Source organism: Lipotes vexillifer, unplaced genomic scaffold, assembly GCF_000442215.2.
Source record: "Lipotes vexillifer unplaced genomic scaffold, Lipotes_vexillifer_v1.1 scaffold495, whole genome shotgun sequence".
NCBI lineage: Eukaryota > Metazoa > Chordata > Mammalia > Artiodactyla > Lipotidae > Lipotes > Lipotes vexillifer.
The window spans coordinates 79,198-103,621 of record NW_006770132.1 but is presented as its reverse complement, the minus strand read 5'-3'; the positions used below and the strand labels follow the sequence as shown (position 1 = coordinate 103,621).

General features: G+C 40.6%; 1 protein-coding gene across 1 annotated transcript in view; it reads right to left on the bottom strand.

Annotated features, from left to right (window-relative positions):
* AGBL1 (AGBL carboxypeptidase 1) overlaps positions 1 to 24,424 on the bottom strand; it is a 436,183-nt gene that overhangs the window by 369,369 nt on the left and 42,390 nt on the right. The window contains exon 12 of the mRNA XM_007446037.1: positions 13,304 to 13,457. Coding sequence (XP_007446099.1) covers positions 13,304 to 13,457 — 154 coding nt within the window. The remainder of the gene's footprint in view (positions 1 to 13,303; positions 13,458 to 24,424) is intronic.

Below are 24,424 nucleotides of genomic sequence, written 5' to 3'. Positions count from 1 at the left end.
CCGCGTACCGCAAAAAAAAAAAACAAAAAAAAAACTTGGCTCCACGTGCCTCAGGGGGCAGGGGGCATAAAAGAAACAGGAATTCCCAGGAGTGAGAGGTTTCCACTTTGGGTTTCTGTTTCCCTTGGATCACTACTGTCCCTTCACCCTCTTGCCATGGGAAAGCTCTGTTCTTCATACCTGATCAGATGTCTCAGAAAGAGACAAAGGCCAGAGAGGATGGAAAATGATTTGCAAAGAAGCCAAAAGGGGAATTCTATAACTGTGTATTTTTCCATTCCATTTTAATTTAAAACCACTTACAAGTGACAACTCCCAACCCGACGCAGGTGCCGTGGGGTAGCTCATTACACCCTTGGGACTCCATGTAAATCTATTTTTCTGAGAACAGCTATTGTCTTCCAAGGAAAAGCTTTTAGCATAATGTCAAGCTGAATAGAACACTGCTTTCGTAAGAATATTTTTAAGAAAAAGAAGAGAAAGGTATTCTTTCACAACTGCAAACGCAGCCTCCTGCTTCCTCCACCTCAGGCCCCCTGGAAAGAACAGCATGTGAGCCATAGGAGGCTGAGGCAGTGCCATCAGATTACCTCACCTCCTGAGACATAGGAAGGTTACACTCTGCTCTTTCAGGTTACAATAAATGCAGGGTGGAGGTGTCTCTGAGGACAAAAATAGCAGACTCAGCCCCCTTCCATCCACCTTTGTTGTTTCTTGGCTTCTCACCAGTCAGTGAGTCAGTCAGCCACTCTTCACCTGGAGAATGAGAGTTTCTAATAAAAGAATGACATTTGCCGTCAGAAAATTCCCACACATTAGTTCCCCTCTCAGGTCGTTCTTGAGGATGGTCAAGACAATACTGCTATAAGGTCTGGATGGATAGATATCCAAAGGGGAAAAGAATGAGCAAAAAATGCTCCTGAGAAAAAAATGAAGCATCCATCACAGAGATGTAGTTCCCTAAACTAAAAAGGAACTCAACTTTCCCTGGACTGAAATGGTTACTGAAAATGTGAAGGGCCTCCGTGGCGGTCCAGGGGTTAAGACTCCATGCTTCCACTACAGGGCGCGCAGGTTCGATCCCTGTTCAGGGAACTAGGATCCTGCATGCCGCAGAGCATGGCCAAAAAAACAAACAAAAATTTTTAAAAGATTAAAAAAAAAAGAAAATGTGAGGTGATGGGGGAAATGTGGAGGAAATAGAATATTTAACAAAATGATGATGGTCTTTAATAAGCTGTGTGTTTGGATTGTGTGCATTTCTGGGGGATTTCCCAGTGAGAGCAGACCCTAAGGAGGGGGGACATTCTGGAATTGTGGGGTGAAGACCTGGGATCTCCTCCTTGAGTAACCACTTACCATGGGGCCTCAGGCTGGTTATTTACCCTTAGTGAAGCTTACCTTAGCCATCTGCAAAATGGAGATAATGACAAGTACATGGAGGCCCATGACAGCAAAGGCAGCACTTGTGCCAAAAGCAGGAAGGAGGCCTGAGTTGGAGAATGGCTGAGCCTTGGTAAAGGTAGAACTACTCTCCCTTCTAGGTTTTTCATCCACCTCCACTAGGGTTTAAGGAGACAATGTTCCCCACCCCAAGGCTTTTTTTTCTTTCTGAATTGTTCTCTAGTTCTGCATAAATTCAGTATCTTTTCTTAGTTCAAATCCAAAAAGCACACACGTGCATACACACACACACACACCCCATTCCTGAAGAGTACACAAACTAAAGAAAATATGACTTCTCAACTCTTTACTTGGAAGTTGCATATTCAAAGGCTCTGCTAATCACAGTACCTCTTGACATACGATGTGTGAAAGGATTTAACTAGGCTAAGTGCAATTATGCCAGAACACCATTAAGCAATGGAGAGTAGTCTCAGAAAGCACTAGAATCCACATCCTGGATGGATCTTGCCTACCAAACCTACCCCCAGACCTGCTCATCTGTTGCCTTCTATTCCAACCTGTTGGAGCATGTATCCCAACTTCCTGGATTCTATTTACTCTCTGCTCTGCAAACTTCAAAAGTCCAGGGTTCCTTTGACCTCTGGAATCCTACCGGTTAAGAAGGGCCTGGACTTTCTAATTCCTCAATGCCTCATCCACTGAGAGTCTCTGATGCTAGGATGAGCCATTTATCCTTTGGTAACAGCTCCCTTTTATCATGTTTCTTCCATTATGGCATCAATGACAATCTCTCAGAGAAATTCCCTTTTCACTGTCCCACTGAAAAGGGCAGAAAGTGACTCTGCTCTTGGTGACCTGCCAGCATTTTGGCTCTGAGGGCTCAGATCTCCAATTTAAAGTGCGCCTTCTCTCTTGGGACCATTGTGAGAAGGTACCCGCCCTCAATTCCTGGGAGAACAATAAAGCATGTGCCAGGCAAATCTGGGTACTACTGAACCGGAAATATATTCATCAAGAAGGTAAGGCTAAATGTTTCCAGGAAAATATCTTTTTTAAAAAATGCTTTTGAAGAATAAATCAAACCAATGAATCCTTCCAGGAGACTCTGGAGCCCAGACCCTTGGAAGGACTAAAAGTAGTCAATAAACTGTTCTGAACAATCCCCTGGTCAGACTTTAGGCCAGACCACTGGGGAATCAGTCTCCAGCAGGGGCTTTCTCCCAGGGCCCCGTAGCCATGCTCTTATCTCCTGGGGTTCTAAAATAAAACTGAAGTGATAATCCTGCAAGGTGGCAAGAAAGTCTTTCAGTGAACAAAACCTCCTTATGAGGGATGAGTGGCAGCCACTGAGTCGGAAACTAGCCAAATCACAGCTAAATACAACTGCAGACTGAAGCTGGCCTGGTCCCTGGGAGGGAGGAAGTGGGTAAGACAATTGAAGTTTACCTGCAGGGAAGCTTGGAGGCAGGAGAGTCTTGAGCTGCTGGCTCATTTGCTATTTTCTTGTCCTAAAACAATGCGTCATATTTTGTGGTTCGAAGAAAGTTAAGTGGTTTCATTTCTGATTTGTAGGCATGTTTAATTGCATTTTGGAGGGTAGGTGATGTTCATATTGTTTTTTTTTTTTTATTTTTATTCATTTATTTATTTATTTTTAAGAAACACAGCAATGGCCTGGGTTCAGGTATATATTGAAACCTGCTAAACAAATTTTTGATTCTGCAGCCCATCTGGGACTATGTTCCCAGCACTGAGGGCCAAGACATGCAATCTCAGCTCTGTGCTGGGATCTGAGGGGTCTGGAGGTTCTGAATCTTCCCTCCCTCTTTCCTTCCTGCCAGTGTCTGAAACATCCACTATGAAAATGCCTCCTTTGGGTTAGGAGAGGAAAATAAAATTCACTGTGAGCAAGAAGTGGGTAATACATTCATTTGTGGTCAATTTAGTGTGAGTTGTGCTTTAACAACTAAGCTAGCTTGCAATAGTGTGAGGACACAGAACAGCGAGGAGAGGAAGTTCTGGATCACAGAGGAGCCTGAATAGTGATGCTGAATACCTGTTCTGATGACCGCATCAGCACATTTCTTGTGTGTATGGACCCAGGAATCAGAAAAAGAAAATCAGAAATCAGGCACCACCACTGACTGTGGTATTTAACCTCCCTGAGCCCCACTTACCTCATTTGTAAAAACGGAGAGTCCTGAATTCAGCCCCATTATGAAAGATACCAATCAGCTACAAAACCGATAACACATAAGACTTTCAGAGTATGTGCAAAATAGGTTGAATTCTTCTTGTATACCTAGAAGTAAAGGATAGTAGCATGGGAAGGGCACTAGCCTTTTCACTTTTTAGCTACATGACCTTAGATTAGTCCCAGGACCAGCTACTCAATGTGAGGGCCCACTGCAAAATGAAAATGCAAAGCCCCTCCTTCAAAACTTTTAAGATTTTCAAGTTGATGACAGAAGAACATTAAACGAAGTTCAAGGCCCTTCTAAGCATGGGACCTGTGCAACTGTACAGTTGACACACCTATAATGACACCCCTCATTAGTCTTTTCTCCTCAAGATTCAGCTCAACGATTGTCACTTGCAAGTCAATTATGCCAAAAAGAAAATGAACAGCATTCATTTCACCACTATCTGGGTCCTCTCCATGCCTGCCCATCTTGAGATGAACAACTGCTGACATGTTGGCCCACGTTTAAGAGAGAACACTGTAATGATGCATGAGAGGGAAGTAGAAGATAGGTGGGCCCCAGGCTGAGCAGCTGCAACCAGTCTCCTGTTGACACTTCGAGATAAGGTACTAGCAGGAGCATCAGGTCTTGATTGGGTGAAAGACAAATCGACCACATTTTTTTCATTCTTGTGGTCAAGGGGATTTCCCAGCCTGCACATGCACAGAGAAGATCCTCAGTCTAGCGAAGGAGTCAAAGGGAGAAAGAAACACCAGTCCACAACATCTCCTGTCAAACCCCCCAGAAACCTTCATGCTGGAATCCACCTTGGCTGAGAGATGTGTATGCCACCAGGAAGGACCCTGAGTCAGGCCAAATATGGGCACAAGCAAGATGGTTGGCCAGAGACAAACCCAGAAGACTGCCCCCATATAAGCGATCTAAGCCACCTTTATTGGGAGCAACTCACTCCGCAAGTCTGCCCGTGTGGTTTGCTTCTAATAAATGCTTTATCTGTTTCACAATCTTGGCCTCTTTACTGAATTATTTCTTCAAAGATAAGAACTGAGATCCTGCTTCCAGCCATCTCACCACCACCACCCAGAATCACCACACCAGAATCAAGAGAATACATTTATTATTACCAATCTTAGACCATAAGCAGAAACCAGCCTCCTTCGATTCATATGAAGGTGTGCTAAGAAATATTTTTTCTATTTTTTTTAACTGAACTATTTTGGAGTGCCAAATTATTTAGGGGCTTTTACTATGTTTCAAGTCCTCTCCTTATATTAAGAATGATCTCTGTGGTTATAATATCAACAAAAGCACCACTGTCAGCATAAATAAAAATGCAAAAACAGAGGCAGCTCCATGTCATAATTACACATTGGGTACCACTCAGCTCCTATTCAGAAACTGAGCCTGCACAATGAAGACATACAAAGATCTACTTTCTTAAATAAATTATTGTTCTATGAAGGTTGCCCTGGAAGGATTACTGTCTCTAACTTGCAAGAACTTCTCATTTGCAAAGGAAGGACTTGGCAACTGTTACAGAAATTGCTCTCAAAAGCATAAAACACATAAGAGAATTTTTAGAAAATCCCATATCATTCATTAAAGCATTTTAAGGCCTTATTAATTCAGATGGGATAATCGGTTGTTGATTAGCGAGATAGTTAAGCATTCATTGTCATATGTGATGAACTGTGAGAAATTATATTTCCTATCCACCAAAGATTCACCTAATGCAGTTAGCACTTCATCAGGTAAGGCTGCATCTGGATAAATTAGCTAGATTTTTATTCCCCAGTCTTTTCTTTCATCTCCCAAACTTTTCCTTAATGAAAAGTATTCCTTATTCTGCTTGGTCGAACACTGTATCAGGAGCCAACTTTAAAAGGCGGCTAGCAGGGGGACCTTCAACATGGTGGAGTAAGATGCGGAGATCACCATCCTCCCCACAAATACATCAGAAATACATCTACATGTGGAACAGCTCCTACAGAACACCTACTGAACGCTGGCAGAAGACCTCAGACTTCACAAAAGGCAAGAAAATCCTCATGTACCTCAGTAGGGCAAAAGAAGAAAGAAAAAACAGAGACAAAAGAATAGGGATGGGACCTGCACCTCTGGGAGAGAGCTAGAAGGAGGGAGTTTCCACACACTAGGAAGCCCCTTCACTGGCAGAGACGGGGGCTGGTGGTGGAGGGGAGCTTCGGAGCCATGGAGAAGAGCGCAGCAACAGGGGTGCAGAGAGCAAAGCGGAGAGATTCCCACACAGATTGGTGCCAACCAGCACTCACCAGTCCAAGAGGCTTGTCTGCTCACCCGCTGGGGTGGGTGGGGGCTGGGAGCTGAGGCTCAGTCTTCGGAGGTCAGATCCCAGGGAGAGGACTGGGGTTGGCTGGGTGAACACAGCCTGAAGGGGTCTAGTGCACCACAGCTAGCTGGGAGGGAGTCCAGGAGAAAGCCTGGAACTGCCTAAGAGGTAAGAGACCATTGTTTCGGGGTGCACAAGGACAGGGGATTCCTGCCCTGTCTGCCCACAGAAGGCAGAGCACCACCTAAATGAGATCCAGAGGTGGGCACAAGCTGCGGCTATCAGCTCGGACCCCAGAGACAGGCATGAAATGCTAACACTGCTGCTGCAGCCACCAAGAATCCTGTGTGCAAGCACAGGTCACTATCCACACACCCCCACCCCCACGCCAGGAGCCTGTGCAGCCCGCCACTGCCAAGGTCCCATGATCAAGGGACAACTTCCCCAGGAGAACACACACTGCGCCTCAGGCTGTTGCAACGCCACGCTGGCCTCTGTTGCCACATCATGTTGGCCTCTGTTGCCGCAGGCTTGCCCCACATAACCATTATAAATACCATACCCCTCCTTCACCCTGGCATGAGTGAGCCAGAGCCCCCTAGTCAGCCGCTGTTTTAATCCCATCCTGTGTGGGTGGGAACAGATGCCTGAGAGTGACCTACATGCAGAGGTTGGGCCAAAACCAAAGCTGAACCCCAGGAGCTGTGTGAACAAAGAAGAGAAAGGGAAATTTCTCTGTGCAGCCTTGGAAGCAGCAGATTAAATCCCCACCATCAACTTGATATACCCTGCATCTGTGGAAGACCTGAATGGACAACAAATCATCCCAAAATTGAGGCGGCAGACTTTGGGAACAACTGCAAACTTGGGGTCTGCTGTTTATGACTGATCTGCTCCTGGTTTTTATGTTTATCTTACTATAGTTTTCAGCGCTTGTTATCATTGGTGGATCTGTTTATTGGTTTGGTTGCTCTCTCCTTTTTTAAATTTTTATTATTTTTTTTTACTTTAATAAATTTTTTCCTTTTTTCTCCCTTTCCTTCTGAGCCACGTGGCTGACAGGGTCTTGGTACTCCGATTTCATGTCAGGCCTCAGCCTCTAAGGTGGGAGAGCTGACTACAGTACATTGGACTACCAGAGACATCCGAGCCCCATGAAATATCAATCTGAGAAAGCTCTCCCAGAGATCTCCATCTCAATGCTAAGACCCAGCTCCACCCAAACGCCAGCAAATTACAGCGCTGGACACCCCATGACACTCAACTAGCAAGACAGGAACACAAGCCCAGCCATTAGCAAAGATGCAGCCTAAAATCATACTAAGTTCACAGACACCCCAAAACACATCACAAGATGTGGTCCTGCCCACCAGAAAAACAAGATCCAGCCCCACCCACCAGAACACAGGCAACAGTCCCCTCCACCAGGAAGCCTACACAAGCCACTAAACCAACCTCACCCACTGGGGTCAGACAGAAAACAACGGAAACTAAGACCCTGCAGCCTGCGAAAAGGAGACCCCAAACACGGCAAATTAAATAAAATGACAAGACAAGGAAATATACAGCAGATGAAGGACCAAGGTAAAAACCCACCAGAAAAAAACAAATGAAGAGGAAATAGGCAGCCTACCTGAAAAAGAATTCAGAGTAATGACAGTAAAGAGAATACGAAATCTTGGAAATAGAATGGGGAAAATACAAGAAATGTTTAACAAGGACCTAGAAGAACTAAAGAGCAAATAAACAATGATGAACAACACAATAAATGAAATAAAAAATTCTCTAGAAGGAATTAATAGCAGAATAACTGAGGAAGAAGAACGGATAAGTGACGTGGAAGATAAAATAGTGGAAATAACCACTGCAGAGCAGAATAAAGAAGAAAGAATGAAAAGAACTGACAACAGTCTCAGAGAGTTCTGGGACAACATTAAACACACCAACATGCAAATTACAGGGGTCCCAGAAAAAGAACACAAAAAGAAAGAGTCTGAGAAAATATTTGAAGAGATTATAGTTGAAAACTTCCCTAACATGGGAAAGGAAATAGTCAATCAAGTCCAAGAAGCGCAGAGAGTCCCGTACAGGATAAATCCAAGGAGAAACATGCCAAGACACATATTAATCAAGCTATCAAAAATTAAGTACAAAGAAAAAATATTAAGAGCAGCAAGGGAACAGCAACAAATAACATACAAGAGAATCCCCATAAGGTTAACAGCTGATCTTTCAGCAGAAACTCTGCAAGCCAGAAGGGAGTGACAGGACATATTTAAAGTGATGAAAGGGAAAAACCTACAACCAAGATTACCCTACCCAGCAAAGATGTCATTCAGATTCAACAGAGAAATTAAAACCTTTACAGACAAGCAAAAGTTAGGAGAATTCAGCACCACCAAACCAGGTTTACAACAAATACTAAAGGAACTTCTCTAGTCAGGAAACACAAGAGAAGGAAAAGACCTACAAAAACAAACCCAAAACAATTAAGAAAATCATAATACTAATGTACATATCGATAATTACCTTAAATGTAAAAGGATTAAATGCTCCAATCAAAAGACACAGACAGGCTGAATGAATACAAAAACAAGACCCATATATATGCTGCCTACAAGAGACCCACTTCAGACCCAGGGACACATACAGACTGAAGGTGAGGGGATGGAAAAAGATATTCCATGAAAATGGAAATCAAAAGAAACCTGGAGTAGCAATTCTCTTATCAGACTAAACAGACTTTAAAATAAAGACTATTACAAGAGACAAAGAAGGACCCTACATAATGATCAAGGGATCAATCCAAGACAAAGATATAACAATTGTAAATATTTCTGCATCCAACACAGGAGCACCTCAACACATAAGGCAAATGCTAACAGCCATAAAAGGGGAAATCGACAGTTACACATTCATAGTAGGGGACTTGAACACCCCACTTTCACCAATGGACAGATCATCCAAAATGAAAATAAATAAGGAAACACATGCTTTAAATGATACATTAAACATGATGGACTTAATTGATATTTAGAGGACATTCCATCCAAAAACAACAGAATACACATTCTTCTCAAGTGCTCATGGAACATTCTCCAGGATAGATCAAATCTTGGGTCACAAATCAAGCCTTGGTAAATTTAAGGAAACTGAAATCATAGCAAGTATCTTTTCCAAACACAACACTATGAGACTAGATATCAATTCCAGGAAAACATCTGTAAAAAATACAGACACATGGAGACTAAACAATATGCTACTTATTAACCAAGAGATTACTAAAGAAATCAAAGAGGAAGTCAAAAATACCAAGAAACAAACGACAATGAAAAAATGACAACCCAAAACCTATGGGATGCAGCAAAAGCAGTTCTAAGAGGGAAGTTTATAGCAATACAATCCTACCTCAGGAAACAAGAAAAATCCAAAATAAATAATCTAACCTTACACCTAAAGCAATTAGAGAAAGAACAAAACAACCCCAAAGTTAGCAGAAGGAAAGAAATCATAAAAATCAGATCAGAAGTAAATGAGAAAGAAATGAAGGAAACAACAGCAAAGTTCCTAAATCCAAAAGTTGGTTCTTTGAGAATATAAACAAAATTGAAAAACCAGTAGCCAGACTCATCAAGAAAAAAAGGGAGAAGACTCAAGTCAACAGAATTAGAAATGAAAAAGGAGAAGTTACAACTGACGCTGCAGAAATACAAAGGATCATGAGAGATAACTACAAGCAACTCTATGCCAATAAAATGGACAACGTGAAAGAAATGGACAAATTCTTAGAAAAGCACAACCTTCCAATGGAACCAGGAAGAAATAGAAAATATAAATAGATCAATCACAAGCAGTGAAATGGAAACTGGGATTAAAAATTTACCAACAAAAAAAAGAACAGGTCCAGAGACTTCACAGGCAAATTCTATCAAACATTGAGAAAAGAGTTAACACCTATCCTTCTCAAACTCTTCCAAAATATAGCAGAGGGAGGAACACCCCAAACTCATCTATGAGGCCACCATCACCCTGACACCAAAACGGGACAAAGATGTCACTAAAAAGAAAACTACAAGCCAATATCACTGATGAATATAGATGTAAATATCCTCAACAAAATACTAGCAACTAGAATCCAACAGCAAAAGGATCATAAAAGAAAACTACAAGCCAATATCACTGATGAATATAGATGTAAATATCCTCAACAAAATACTAGCAACTAGAATCCAACAGCACACTGAAAGGATCATACACCATGATCAAGTGGGGTTTATCCCAGGAATGCAAGGATTCTTCATTATGCAAATCAATCGTGATACACCATATTAATACACTAAAGGAGAACAACCATGTGATCATCTCTGTAGGTGGAGAAAAAGCTTTTGACAAAAATCAACACCTATTTATGATAAAAACTCTCCAGAAAGTAGGCAGAGAGGGAACCTACCTCAACATAATACAGGCCATATATGACAATCCCACAGCCAACATTGTTCTCAATTGTGAAAAATTGAAACCACTTCCTCTAAAATCAGGAACAGGATAAGGTTGCCCATTCTTACCTCTATTATTCAACTAGCTTTGGAAGTTTTAGCCACAGCAATCAGAGAAGAAAAAGAAAAAAAAGGAATCCAAATCATAAAAGAAGAAGTAAAATTGTCACTGTTTGCAGATGACATGATACTATACATAGAGAATCCTAAAGATGTTACCAGAAAACTACTAGAGCTAATCAATGAATTTGGTAAAGTAGCGGGATACAAAATTAACGCACAGAAATCTCTCGCATCCCTATACACTAATGATGAAAAATCTGACAGAGAAATTAAGGAAACACTCCCATTTACCACTGCAACAAAAGGAATAAAATACCTAGGAATAAACCTACCTAAGGAGACCAAAGACCTGTATGCAGAAAACTATAAGACACTGATGAAAGAAATTAAAGACGATACTAACAGATGGAGAGATATACCATGTTCTTGGAATGGAAGAATCAACATTGTGAAAATGACTATACTACACAAAGCAATCTACAGATTCATTGCAATCCCTATCAAATTAGCAATGGCATTTTTCACAGAACTAGAACAAAAAAATTTCACAATTTGTATGGAAACACAAAAAACTCTGAATAGCCAAAGCAATCTTGAGAAAGAAAAACAGACCTGGTGGAATCAGGTTTCCTGACTTCAGACTATACTACAAAGCTACAGGTATCAAGACAGAATGGTACTGGCACAAAAACAGAAATATAGATCAATGGAACAGGATAGAAATCCCAGAGATAAACCTACACACATATGGTACCTTATCTTTGATAAAGGAGGCAAGAATATACAATGGACAAAAGACAGCCTCTTCAATAACTGGTGTTGGGAAAACCGTAAAAGAATGAAATTAGAACGCTCCCTAACACGGATACAAAAATAAAGTCAAAATGGATTAAAGACCTAAATGTAAGGCCAGACACTATAAAACTCCTAGAGGATTCCATAGGTAGAACACTGTGCGACATAAATCACAGCAAGATTCGTTTTGACCTGCCTCCTAGAGAAATTGAAATAAAGACAAAAATAAACAAATGAGACCTAATGAAACTTAAAAGTTTTTGCACAGCAAAGGAAACCATAAACAAGATGAAAAGACAACCCTCAGAATGGGAGAAAATATTTGCAAATGAAGCAACTGACAAAGGATTAATCTCCAAAATATATAAGGAGCTCATGCAGCTCAATATCAAAAAGCAAACAAGCCAATCCAAAAGTGGGCAGAAGACCTAAATAGACATTTCTCCAAAGAAGATATACAGACTGTCAACAAACACATGAAAGGATGCTCAAGATCACTAATCATTAGAGAAATGCAAATCAAAACTACAATGAGGTATCACCTCACACCGGTCAGAATGGTCATCATCAAAAAATCTACAAACAATAAATGCTGGAGAGGGTGTGGATAAAAGGGTACCCTCTTGCACTGTTGGTAGGAATGTAAATTGATACAGCCACTATGGAGAACAGTATGGAGGTTCCTTAAAGAACTAAAAATAGAACTACCATATGATCCAGCAATCCCACTACTGGGTATATACCCTGAGAATACCATAATTCAAAGAGAGACATGTACCACGATGTTCATTGCAGCACTGTTTACAACAGCCAGGACATGGAAGCAACTTAAGTGTCCATCAACATACAAATGGATAAAGAAGATGTGGTACATATATACAATGGAATATTACTCATCCATAAAAAGAAACAAAATTGAACTATTTGTAGTGAGGTGGATGGACTGATAGTCTGTCATACAGAGTGAAGTAAGCCAGAAAGAGAAAAACAAGTACCGTATGCTAATACATATATCTGGAATAAAAAAAAAAAGAACAAAAAAACATGGTTCTGATGAACCTAGGGGCAGGACAGGAATAAAGACACAGACGTAGAGAATGGACTTGAGGACATGGAGAGGGGGAAGGGTAAGCTGGGACGAAGTGAGAGAGTAGCATTGTCATATATACACTACGAAATGTAAAATAGCTAGCTAGTGGGAGCCAGCTGCATAGCACAGGGAGATCAGCTCTGTGCTTTGGGACCACCTAGGGGGGTGGGATAGGGAGGGTGGGGTGAGATGCAAGTGGGAAGGTATATGATGATATATGTATACATACAGCTGATTCACTTTGTTATACAGCAGAAACTAACACAACATTGTAAAGCAATTTTACTCCAATAAAGATGCTTAAAAAAAAGAAAAAGCTGGTTTGTTACAAGCAAATCACATTTGTGCTCAGGACTCTAATATTAAATGGGCATTCGTGTGTCTGTGAGAGTGTGTCTGTGTGTGTGTGTGTATGCCCGTGTGTTTTGGTTTGGTTTTACAGTTCTTGGCTAGAGCCTCCTCCACACTGTCAGCTCTTCTGATCCAAACTGTAATCCAGGTCATCAAGGGAATTCTTCAGCCAGTGCTCCAACCCTCAACCGCCTTCCTTTCCTAACTTTGACTGACCGTGAGTGTAGTATAATGAGAGTGAGCATGGTGAGAAAAGTCCCTGGATTAGAAGTCGCAAAATATGATTCATTTTCCAGTCCTGGTTCTGTTTTAGCAGAAGTGACCGTCACTTGTAAACTGCTCTCAATTCCAACAAGTCATTTCATCTTTCTGACAATTTGTAATTTATTGTTTTCTCCCTTTGATAACAGAGCAACATGAATATTTACCCTTTTGTCATATCAAGAAGAGTTAGGTTTCTATAAAGGTAGACCAGTCCCCAACACTTTATGGAGCTTCTGATCTCCAAGGGACAGAGTGCTTCCAAGACTCTGAAGACCCCCACCCTCACCACCATATCTTCAAAGAAGAGGGTCTGCCGTTTACTCACGGAGCTGCTCCAGGTGGCCAGCGCTGTTAGACTCGGGCATGGCAGTGATGGTCACCAATGGACATGAATTCCCTCCTAGCGTCTGGCAGAGAACCTCCTGACGGAAGTAGACCTGCTTGGGGTTCACGCTTTTTTCCAGAACGTCAAGGTGAGTCTGGAGCAGAGATGAAACAGAAGTGTATATTAAGATTTTTGATAATAACAATAGGTGAAAGCAGCAACAAAGCTTATATTCATCTAACTCCTTATAGTTTAGAAGTACTTTTTTTTTTTTTTTTTTTGCGGCACGTGGGCCTCTCACTGTTGCGCCCTCTCCCGTTGCGGAGCACAGGCTCTGGATGCACAGGCTCAGCGGCCATGGCTCACGGGCGCAGCCGCTCCGTGGCATGTGGGATCTTCCCGGACCGGGGCACGAACCCGTGTCCCCTGCATCGGCAGGCGGACTCTCAACCACTGCGCCACCAGGGAAGCCCCTAGAAGTATTTTTGTTAACCTAATCTGCCTGACCGTGGGCATTAAGTGATTTAAAAGGGGTGCTCTTCCTACTCCCCGGAAGAAGTTCAGTGAGGCTGAACAGGAAGCATCATGCCTGCCTGTGTCTGCACAGTAGAATATCTGTTTTCAAGTCGCACTGAAAGCAAAAGAGCAGGGGAAGACAACATTCTTCCCATGACAGTTGCATGTGAAGAATGCTGTTACCATGAAGACAGAGTACATGCAGGACACTCGGGAACATGAGACAGAGCTTCAGCAGGGCAGATTACTTTAGAATCAAGCAATATAAGGAGAGTTGGGAGCATATTGAAGGAAAATAGAAAGCAACTGATCCAGGGAGAATGCCAAGCAAAGAGAACCACTAACTGGGAGCAATTGATTTTCCCTACCCTACATTCCCATTTAAACACTCATTTAAAATGCAGAAAGATACCAAAATGGGGTAACCATTGAAAATAGGGTTCTTGGTCAACAACCTTTAAGACCTCTGAAGATACTTTCAATAACCCAAACAGTGGAATTAGTCATAAAGATGTTAAGAGACTGCCTCCCAACCACACTGCATACCCTAACAACAGGGACACAGTGACTTCAGTAACCAGTGAAAGGGAAGCGGTCCTTCTCCAACACAAGAACGTCAGTGCACACAATCGTCCTTCCAGCTAAAGATCAAATAGGTATTAACACATTCAAACAGGTATTAAGAGGGCCGAGGAAAAACTGCCCACCTTGTTGTTTAACAAATAACATGTCTGCTAGACAAATGAAACAAACATGACTCCTATGAAAATATTTATAAAAGATTCATAATATATCTTATGAAAAATGGAGTAATGCCTTCAAAAGGTAGAGGAAGTGTGTACATGTGAAAAAGATTTACTACAGAGGTGCTAGGCAGAATAATGGCTCCCCCAAAGATGTCCATGCCCTAATCTTCAGACCCTGTCAATATGTTACCTTACATGGCAAAAGGGACTTCACAGATATGTTTAAGACTGAGGTCTATTTGAGGTGGGGGGATTATCCTGCATTAACCAGTTGGGGCCAATCTAATCAGAAGTACTTAAAAGCAGAGAACATTCCCCAGCCACAAAGGACCAGAACCACATGCAAAGGACTCAGCCTGCCATGATGGGGGGTAAAGGGGTAAAAAGTTGAGGAATGTGGTGTCCTCCAAAAGCTGGAAAAGGCAAGGAAATAGATTCTCCTCCCATCCCCCAGAAGGAACACAGCCCCAGTACCTTGATTTTTGCCCAGTGATTTTTATCCATGTTGAACTTCTCACCAAAAGAGCTGTAAGTTAATTTTTTTAATTGTTTAAGCTACCAAATTTGTGATAATTTGTTACCACAGCAATAGAAAACCAATACACTGGGAGATAAGAGAAAGAATTTCCTAAGTTAAGTAAAAATCTTAGCATCTGGGTAGGAAGAGACTAAAATCTACTTGTACTCTATGGAAACATTTGACTTACAAGGAAAACGAAAAAGTTCCAAGGAAAGAAAAGATTACCAGATGATTCTGTGGCCTCTCCTATAGCTTCAGGGATATCTGAAGATTTGACCCTGGATCATATCCTCCTTACAACTGAGACCCCAAATCATCTGCCTCCACACAGCCTGTTTCCTAGATTAATATGAATTTATTATTCCCTGTCTGCATCAACATAATTTTAATGTCCTAGGAAACTCTTGCCCAGGAAAATAGAAATTACAAATAAATTTATTTTTCATAAATTTATTATTTTTCAGGAACATCTCATCAACTCAATAGAAGGTATCAATGACTTGATCCAAGACCCTTTGAACCCCTCTCCTCAAGATTCTTGCCTTACAGTGTCCACCAATCTTTAACCATTATATCATGATCTTTACCCAATGCTAATCAAGCCCCTACATTAAAATACCTGACCTTAACAAAACTTTAAAGTCTTAATAAAATACTCCAGCTTTGCCTTTCCCCCTCTGAGACACTATCAAGACTCTGTCACATTCTCCCTTATCAAATATATTAGTTTCCTATCACTTTTCTAACAAATTACCACAAATTTGGTGGATGAAGACAACACGAGTTTATTGTATTACAGTTCCAGAGGTCAAAAGTGCAAAATGGGTTTTACTGTGCAAAAATCAAGGTCTTGGCAGGACTGCACTGCTTCTGGAGGCTCTATAAGGTAATTCATTTCCTTGCCTTTTCCAGCTTCTGGAGGTCAGCTGCTTTACTTATCCCATGGTGTCTTCCTCCACATTCAAAGCCAGCAATCCCATCATTCCTACCCTGGCTTCCATGGTCAAATCTCCTTCTCTGACTCTGACTCTTTTGTCTCACTCGTTCATGGCTAAGGACCCTTATGATTACATTGGACCCAGTCTAATAGTTCAACATAATCTCCCCATCTCAAGAGGCTTAACTTAATCACATCTGCAAAGTCCTTTGTGCCACATAAAGTAACATCCTCACAGGTTCCAGGGATTAGAATATGAACATCTTAGGGTGGGCAGTGGGCATTATTCTATCTAACACACCAAGGTACGCAACACACTTAGGTCTGTGTTAGAAACAGGTTGTTCTGGTGGTTATTTCTTGGAGCCAGCATTTGACACAATACTAAGAAAAGGAATTAGAAGGATCACGGCTACCCCAAGTTCAAGATGAGATTCAGCTAAGGCCCATTTTTCTGACCAAACCTTTGTACTTCAGTCTTCTGATTGTTTGTCAAGTGCTAATGAATGCCACGCATTGTTGTGATGCACCAGCACTAGAGATTAGGTGGTAGTCTCACACCCCTGAGGAGACAAGGAGGCTAACTAATGGTATACACACAAACACAAAGGCCCTGCTCAGAGTTTGAAAGTACAGAGGATTACAATCGAGTAAACCTATAACCAGCCAAAGTTTTGCTCATGAGTTTCTGCTCATACATGCTCAGTTAGGCAAGAGCTCAGAAAACGTATCATCCTTATCTTTATTGACAATAATAACTTGAAGACAAATTTCAGCTGCCCCAAATCAAACTAAAGAATGAGATCAAAGGACAGTTCAGTTAAACAAGTTTTGTCTAAATGACTATTGGAAAACACAGTTACGACATAATACAAACATAAAAACTAATTTTTTAGGGAGAAAACACATATTATCAAATGTTAATCTCATCATCTGGTTCTAAAACGAAAGTAAAAAGAAATGTGTAAGTAAGGAATAAAGTAAAACAAAATACTAACTTTTCAACTTACATGAACATAATATTATTTAATTCTGGAAAATGGAAAGGCAGAATAGCAAGATGACTAGGAGGGCAGGCTCTTGAGTCAGGCTGCCTGGGTTCCAAGTTTGGTTGTGGATCCTAGAAGAGTCGTGTGAATTCTGTACTTAACCTCTTTGTAACTCAGTTTTCTCATCTTTAAAATGTATATAAAATGGCATTACCTATGTCATTCAATGATTGCTATAATTTAGTGGTTTACTGTGTATGAGAAGTGCCTGTCATAGAGGAAACACTCAATTTTAGCTGTTATTTTTGATGAGGAAATGTAGGTTCAAATTTTTTTTAAGAATTAAAAGGGAAACACTATTAGAATTATAAACACTGTAGGAAAAAAAAAATCAAAGAAAATATGGTCACTCCATGTTGCATAAAAGAGAAAGAAAGAAAGAGAGAAAGAAAGGGAAGGAAGGAAGGAAGGAAAGAAGGGAGGGATGGGGGAAGGGGGAGAGTAAAAAAGAAAGAAAAGCAGTCAAGCATGGAACATAGCACAAAACCAAAACGACAGAAGTAACACCAAAAATTGTCTTGCCTATAAATAGGTTAAACAGCCTTATTAAATGACAAAAACTTTCAGATTAGTTTTTTCAAAATCCCACTGCCTATTGTATATAAAAGGAACTTTCAAAGAGAATTTTAAAAAGACCCATGATGTGTACGAAAAACACTCCTAAATTATCTTCTTGTTCTGTTTGCCTCCACTAAAATATTTTAAAAGAGAAATATTGAAACTAAGTAGTTAAGCAAACAAATTAAAGCAGGCCTGGCAATAGTGATATATGACAAAGTCATATTCAAGACCACGTGCATTAAATGGGATTTAAAAATCTTATTTTGATAAAGGGCACAATTCACAACGAACATAAAAAACTCATAAATCCTAAGAATCAAATAACACAGAATTAAAATGTACAGCACAAAAATGGCAGAAAGGGAAATAATTGTACTAAGAGTGGGAGGCTTAAAACAGTACCTCAGTCTTGAATAAATCAATTGCAAAAAAATGATATAGAGTATTTGAACAACATTGTTTTTTATAGATATATGTCAAGCTGTCTTTACAGAGAGCATCCTTTATTTTTTTCTCAAACATTCAGGGAACTATAACAAAAATTAATCATATACAGGACTATAAAAAATATTCACCAAAATTTTTTTTTAAATCAGATATTATACAAGCCACATTTTCTGACAATAATTGAATGAAATTAGACTTAAGTAAAAATGGTTTTAAAAACAGGAAAAATAAAACCATTAAGGAATAGAAAAACATCCTCCTAAAAGAAGCTCATGAAAGAAATTCATATATTAGAAAGAAAATAAATATTAAATCAGTGTAATTAAAGCGCTAATAGAAGAAGTGTCCATATGGCATCCCAGGAGAGAAGGCACAGGACAAGAATGAAAATGATCCCATCAGAATGTCGGCCCGTCTCAGCCACGCCCGGTAAAAGGAAATTCCAGCACCCTCATAAAGAGTCAAGATCACCCTGGATTTAGATGATACTCTGTGATTGTAAACAAATTATTTTAATCACTTTCATACATTTCTGGGTGAAAGCTGCTCCCAATATTAATTATTGAAATCTGAACTGAGTAGACTCTGCCTCACAATTACTATCAAGATACCAGGCCCCCAAACTAGGAAATCAATACCCATTCCTGAAGCATTTCCCAAAATGTAATCTTCAGGATGTTATTAAGTGCTGGGGTATAGAGGGGTGGAGATTCATAGCCAAGGCACCTGGAATATGGTGAATTAAAGAAAATGAAAACATTTTCATGGCTGCAGAATTGTTCAGATTCTTTAACATGCCAATACACATTTTGAACTCTTAGAAGAAAAACTAGCAAACAGTGTTTCAAGAATTTATGTGACTCTTCAACCCTTTTTCTCTGAAGATCTCAGGATCATGGAGTGTTGTAGAATATGCTTTGGGAAACACTGTCTGCTGAATTGAGGGTTTTTGTTTTGTTTTGTTTGTTTTGTTCTTGCCATCAAAGCTATTTGTTTCACATTTTATTATGGCTACAAGATGTGGGGGAGATGGGGGAGAGATAGAAAGACCCTTCTCCAGAAAAGTACTGGCCATCATTCTGTGATGTCACAGAAGTTACAAACAGGCCATAGCTCTTCTTGCCAAATCCTGAAAAAAAATAAAATCTAGATTTTATAAATCAGATAAGGGAAGGAGGCTTGGAAGCAGTTTTGTCTGTAGAAGCCATCAAACACAATTAAATACAAAAGAAGAAAGTAAAAAAAAAAAGAAAAGAGAAACATCTTTTGCCCACGTACATTGTCCTTTAAAACAGGGGTCCCCAACCCCAGGGCCATGGACCGCTACCGGTCTGTGGCCTATTAGGAACTGGGCCACACAGCAGGAGGTGAGCGGCAGGGCGAGCCAGCGAAGCTTCATCTGTATTAAAACAGCTCCCCATCGCTTGCACTACAGCCTGAGCTCCGCCTCCTGTCAGCATTGTGGTGAGCTGTATAATTATTTCATAATATATTACAATGTAATAATAATAGAAATAAAGTGCACAATAAATGTAATGCGCTTGAATCATCCCAAAACCATCCCCACGCCCCCAGCCCATTGAAAAATTGTTTTCCACGAAACTGGTCCCTGGCGCCAAAAAGGTTGGGGACCACTGCTTTAAAACACTGTCACGTTAAAGGGCAATGCTGGAGGAAGCAAAGTTTGAAAGTATTCTTCTCCTATGAGCTCTTTGTTAATTTTTTATTATGACATTTTTTATGATTACTAATATTACAATTCAACAAATGCCTAATATCTTTTAGCTTAAGCCCATTTTCTGTAATTGTTCACACAGCCATCTCCCTGTGCCCCTCAATGAAATCTCTGTCCCTTTGACCATTCCACCTGCCACCGAATACATAACACCTCTGTGCTTAGTGCATTATTCTAGCTCCAGTCACACAGACAACTTCCAGAAGTAAACCAATTATAAACTTCTGTTGGTTTGCCTTTTGTGAAAATGGCTTTGTATTGTTCTCCTGAAGATGATTTTTATGTGAATGCCCCCATCTCAGGTCCAGCAAGGCCATGTCTAATTGGGTATTGTTGGGATCACTGATGAGAGAAGCAGGGCTTCTGAATGTGTGTGCCAACAACCAACCGTAATAACAGCCCTGCGGAAGCCACAGGGGTGGGTTTCTTTATAAAAATGGGAATGAGTTCAAGGCAATTATGGAAACCCCCAGAGAGGCTGTCTTAAAAGAAAATCCTACCTACCCATGAAAGACATCCGGCTGATAACTTAGCCTGCAGCCTCATTGGTGCCTCTCGGCAGGAGTCTTCTGCCCCTTCTGCTTTATCAGCTACTCCCTTAAAACTTCCATAAAAGGCTTCACTTGACCTCAGCAGGTTACCCTGCTGGTGGCTACTGATAAAGTAAGAAGCACTATACACTCAAAAATCGTTCGTTCCTCATTGTTATCCCCTAAACTGCTACACTCCCTGTCTCCCCTAATTCAGAAGAAAGCTCACCCCTAAGGAGATGGCCTATTTTATTTGCGTACTGCCTAGTTCTCAGTTGTCACTTAAATACACTCATCAGAGAATCAAAGGCTTCTCATCACAAGAGAAGAACAAATGACACCTTTAAGCTAAATAAAAAGCAAGAGAACATGCTGTAAGCAGGTTCTAATGAGCTTTCTCAAACTGCCCCAGTCTGCCAATACCATTCTCCCTAAGTTATATAGATTGACTTTGAGACTGAGAGAAGTGATTAGTCTCTAGATGTGTATTCACAGATTTGCTGATTAGTGACTTTAATACCCTTTTTCCACTAAAAATAAACCAAGTTATATTGCTGATGATTTGGAAAAGAGAGCAAAGAAAAAATAATTATAACCAACCACCCTAAGAAAACCATCAGTAGATTTTGTATTTATTTATTTATTCATTTTATTTTATTTTTTTTTGACAGTACGCGGGCCTCTCACTGTTGTGGCCTCTCCCGTTGCGGAGCACAGGCTCCGGACGCGCAGGCTCAGCGGCCATGGCTCACGGGCGCAGCCGCTCCGCGGCATGTGGGATCTTCCCGGACCGGGGCACAAACCCGTGTCCCCTGCATCGGCAGGCGGACTCTCAACCACTGCGCCACCAGGGAAGCCCTGTATTTCTTTCTTTTTGGTCCTTTATTGGGATAATTTTAATTTTATTACGTATTGTGGAATGGGTATCTTCCAATCCATCCAACAGAGAAAATAATCACACATTATCATAAAAAAGAGAATAGGGACTTCACTGGTTGTGCAGTGGTTAATAATCTACCTGCCAGTGCAGGGGACATGGGTTTGATCCCTGGTCCGGGAAGATCCCACATGTCGCAGAGCAACTGAGCGTGTGCACTACAACTACTGAGCATGCTCTCTAGAGCCCACGAGCCACAACTACTGAAGCCCACACGCCTAGAGCCCGTGCTCTGCAACAAGAGAAGCTACCGCAGTGAGAAGCCCGTGCACCACAATGAAGAGTAACCCCCACTCGCCGCAACTAGAGAAAGCCCGTGCACAGCAACAAAGACCCAATGCAGCCAAAAAAATAAATTAATAAAAATAAATTAATTTTTAAAAAAGAGAGAATAAACGTTCTAATGGTCACCACCTAATACTGTTTACTAGTTGTAGGCACTTGGCTAACGCTTGCTATGTATCAAGTTATGTAATCTTGATAACCCGTAGAATAACCACTTCAATGGTTCCAATTTTACAGATGTGAAAACTGAGGCTGAAAGAAGTTAAATAGCTTGCCCATGACTACACTGCAAGACAACACAGAGCTTAGACCCAAATCCAGGCCTGTCTGACTCCAAAACTTGTTCTTACATTGTGCTCAAAACCCTGGAATTCAGGGGTTCCTGTGGTCAGTGACTTCACCATCCACACACACCTCAGCTCCTCCAGAATGGCTCTTTGTGTTCAACTCCTCAACATCAGGACCCTTTACTGGTGCCTGTCCTTTCTTTTGGCCCATACAAAGGTAGGTGTCTGTCTACTGATTAAGTGACAACACTGATTTATGACTTGCTCATTGCATCTTTGATCCACCACATGTAAGTCGATATTTCCTACTTGACACATTTTAAACGTGAGCCCTTTATAAGAGATTGTGAATATGGCATTCTAATTCTCAATTCTTTCTTTTTCTCTCCCTCTCTCCCCCTCCCCTCCCTTACTCTCCCCACAGTACACTCCATTTTATCTCTAAAGATGATGCTGGTAGCATCTACCACAGTGGGTATATGCGTCTGGTGAAAACCCTACTCTACCCTTCAAAAGCCTTAAGCTCTCTCAACACATGTATCCTACTTCTGATCACTTTTCTTATCTCTTGCCAACTCATGTAGTAATAAGTTCTGAGTGAGGGCCCATTTTCTTACTCTCTAAAATGTCCATCAGAAACTCTCTTGGGGTGCCATTTTCAACCAATACTCCTGGCTACCTAGGGGCAATCCAGAACATAATCCAAATACTTTAACAAGTATTGCTAACAACACTTTAACAATCATTGCAATTATTGATACCTTGAGATAGATGATTAAATAGAACTCCTTTTGCAATAATCACAATAATATTGTATTTCTTTCTTTCAGCTTTATTTTAATACTATAATTTGGACAATTATCCAACAGAGCTCCTGGCAAGCATCTGGAAGATATCAATCTGAAAGATCCAAGTACTAATTCCCTTATTACAAGAGAAGAAAAAACTTTTAAGGTCGCAAAATTGTATTCATGTTGAAAAACCTCCAAAATACATGTCCTCTGCTATAAAAATGTCTATAATTAGTAAGTGTAATCCATATTATAAGTGACTTACAAAATTGTGAATTCCACATGGAAATATATTTTCCACCCCTCAGCACAACCCCCAAGTAACATCCAGTTAATTCTGCCCTTGGGGTATCATTCACATTTATCACTGATCTGTTGGAAGAAAACTGTTTCTCCTTAGGACACGTCCAAAAATAAAAATGACTAGTGTGCATTACAGAATGTACTTATTTTGTTCATGATGGGAGGAAGAGTTTTTTAAGAGAAGTCACAGAGTCAATTATGGTTTTAAACCTGGAAAAGACAAAGCCCATGCATTATTGGAAATGTAAAACCTAAAACTGAATATATACATTTTTTACTTCAAGTAACAAATCATCTTTCTTATTCTGTTCTACTCATTTAAAAGAAATGAAAAGCTACCCTTTTCCTGTCTCTCTTTCTCATTAACTCTCCTCTTCCTAGTGGGAAGAGGTTCAGTCAATAGGCAAAGTAACAAGCCAATAAGCATCAATGAACAAGACCTCTCTCTTCCTCTCACTGAGATCAAGTGATGGTGGGGTCTTCTTTTCTTGAATTTTTGTCCCCCCTCAATATGAAATTATCCCCAACTTGACCTCAGTGGCTCCTAAACTATTTGTTGATTGTAAACTTTAGACCTTGTGCTTTAGTCTGACAAGAGTACTGAGTGGTCCCAAAGACAAAAGCTATGACATACAGCAGTTACTGCAATGGCAGCCCACTTTTATAGGTGCATATAATCATCAGGCCGTGTGATTATATAACCTCGAATGGTTGAGTTCAAGTCATCAACCCAAGATTTTTGTCTATAACTCTGGGTGCTATGGATGTGGTTCAGGTGAGAAGAGTGTTGCTCCCCAAACATGATCCCATTTTTATTCTAAGATGCTTTGATGGGTCCTTGCTAAGTGCCTACAAGCTGATTCAAAGTCTGAAATTCAAAGTAAGAAGTCAGATGCAGTCAAGGTTGGCTGAAGGAGTTTCAGACTTTTTATTCAGACAGGAATAGATGTCAAAGGCCAGAACTCTGTTCCCTGCCTGGCCACTAGCTAAATGTGAGATTTCTAGGCTTCAGTTTTTGCATCTATAAATGATAAAGGTGAATTAGACAATTCCCCAAGCCCCTTTGTATTCTAAACTTTTATACTAATTGCCACTGAGAATCTCCAGGAGGTCAAAGATACTCTAACAAGGGTAAAGAATAGTGTCCTGGAACCATGGATCATTCCCCCCCCACCCCCGACAGAAAAGGCAAACCCTCATTCAAAAAGGAATCCCCTTCCCCAGTAGACTTTTCATGTGCAGGGTTTCACAGGAGAGACAATAAGAACAGCTGTTGAAGGGGATCATGAATCTTGCCTGTTTTAAGTCCCTAAAGGCAATGAGCATGTTTTAAAACAAACATGCCTTGTTACAGCAAAGCTTGTGATGCACATTTCTTGGATTAAGTTCTTGAGATCTCTAAGTGCAGTAGGCAAATAATACTAGTTGTATATCTTTTGCAATCTGGGAAATAGTAAAAAAAAAAAAAAAAAAAAAAA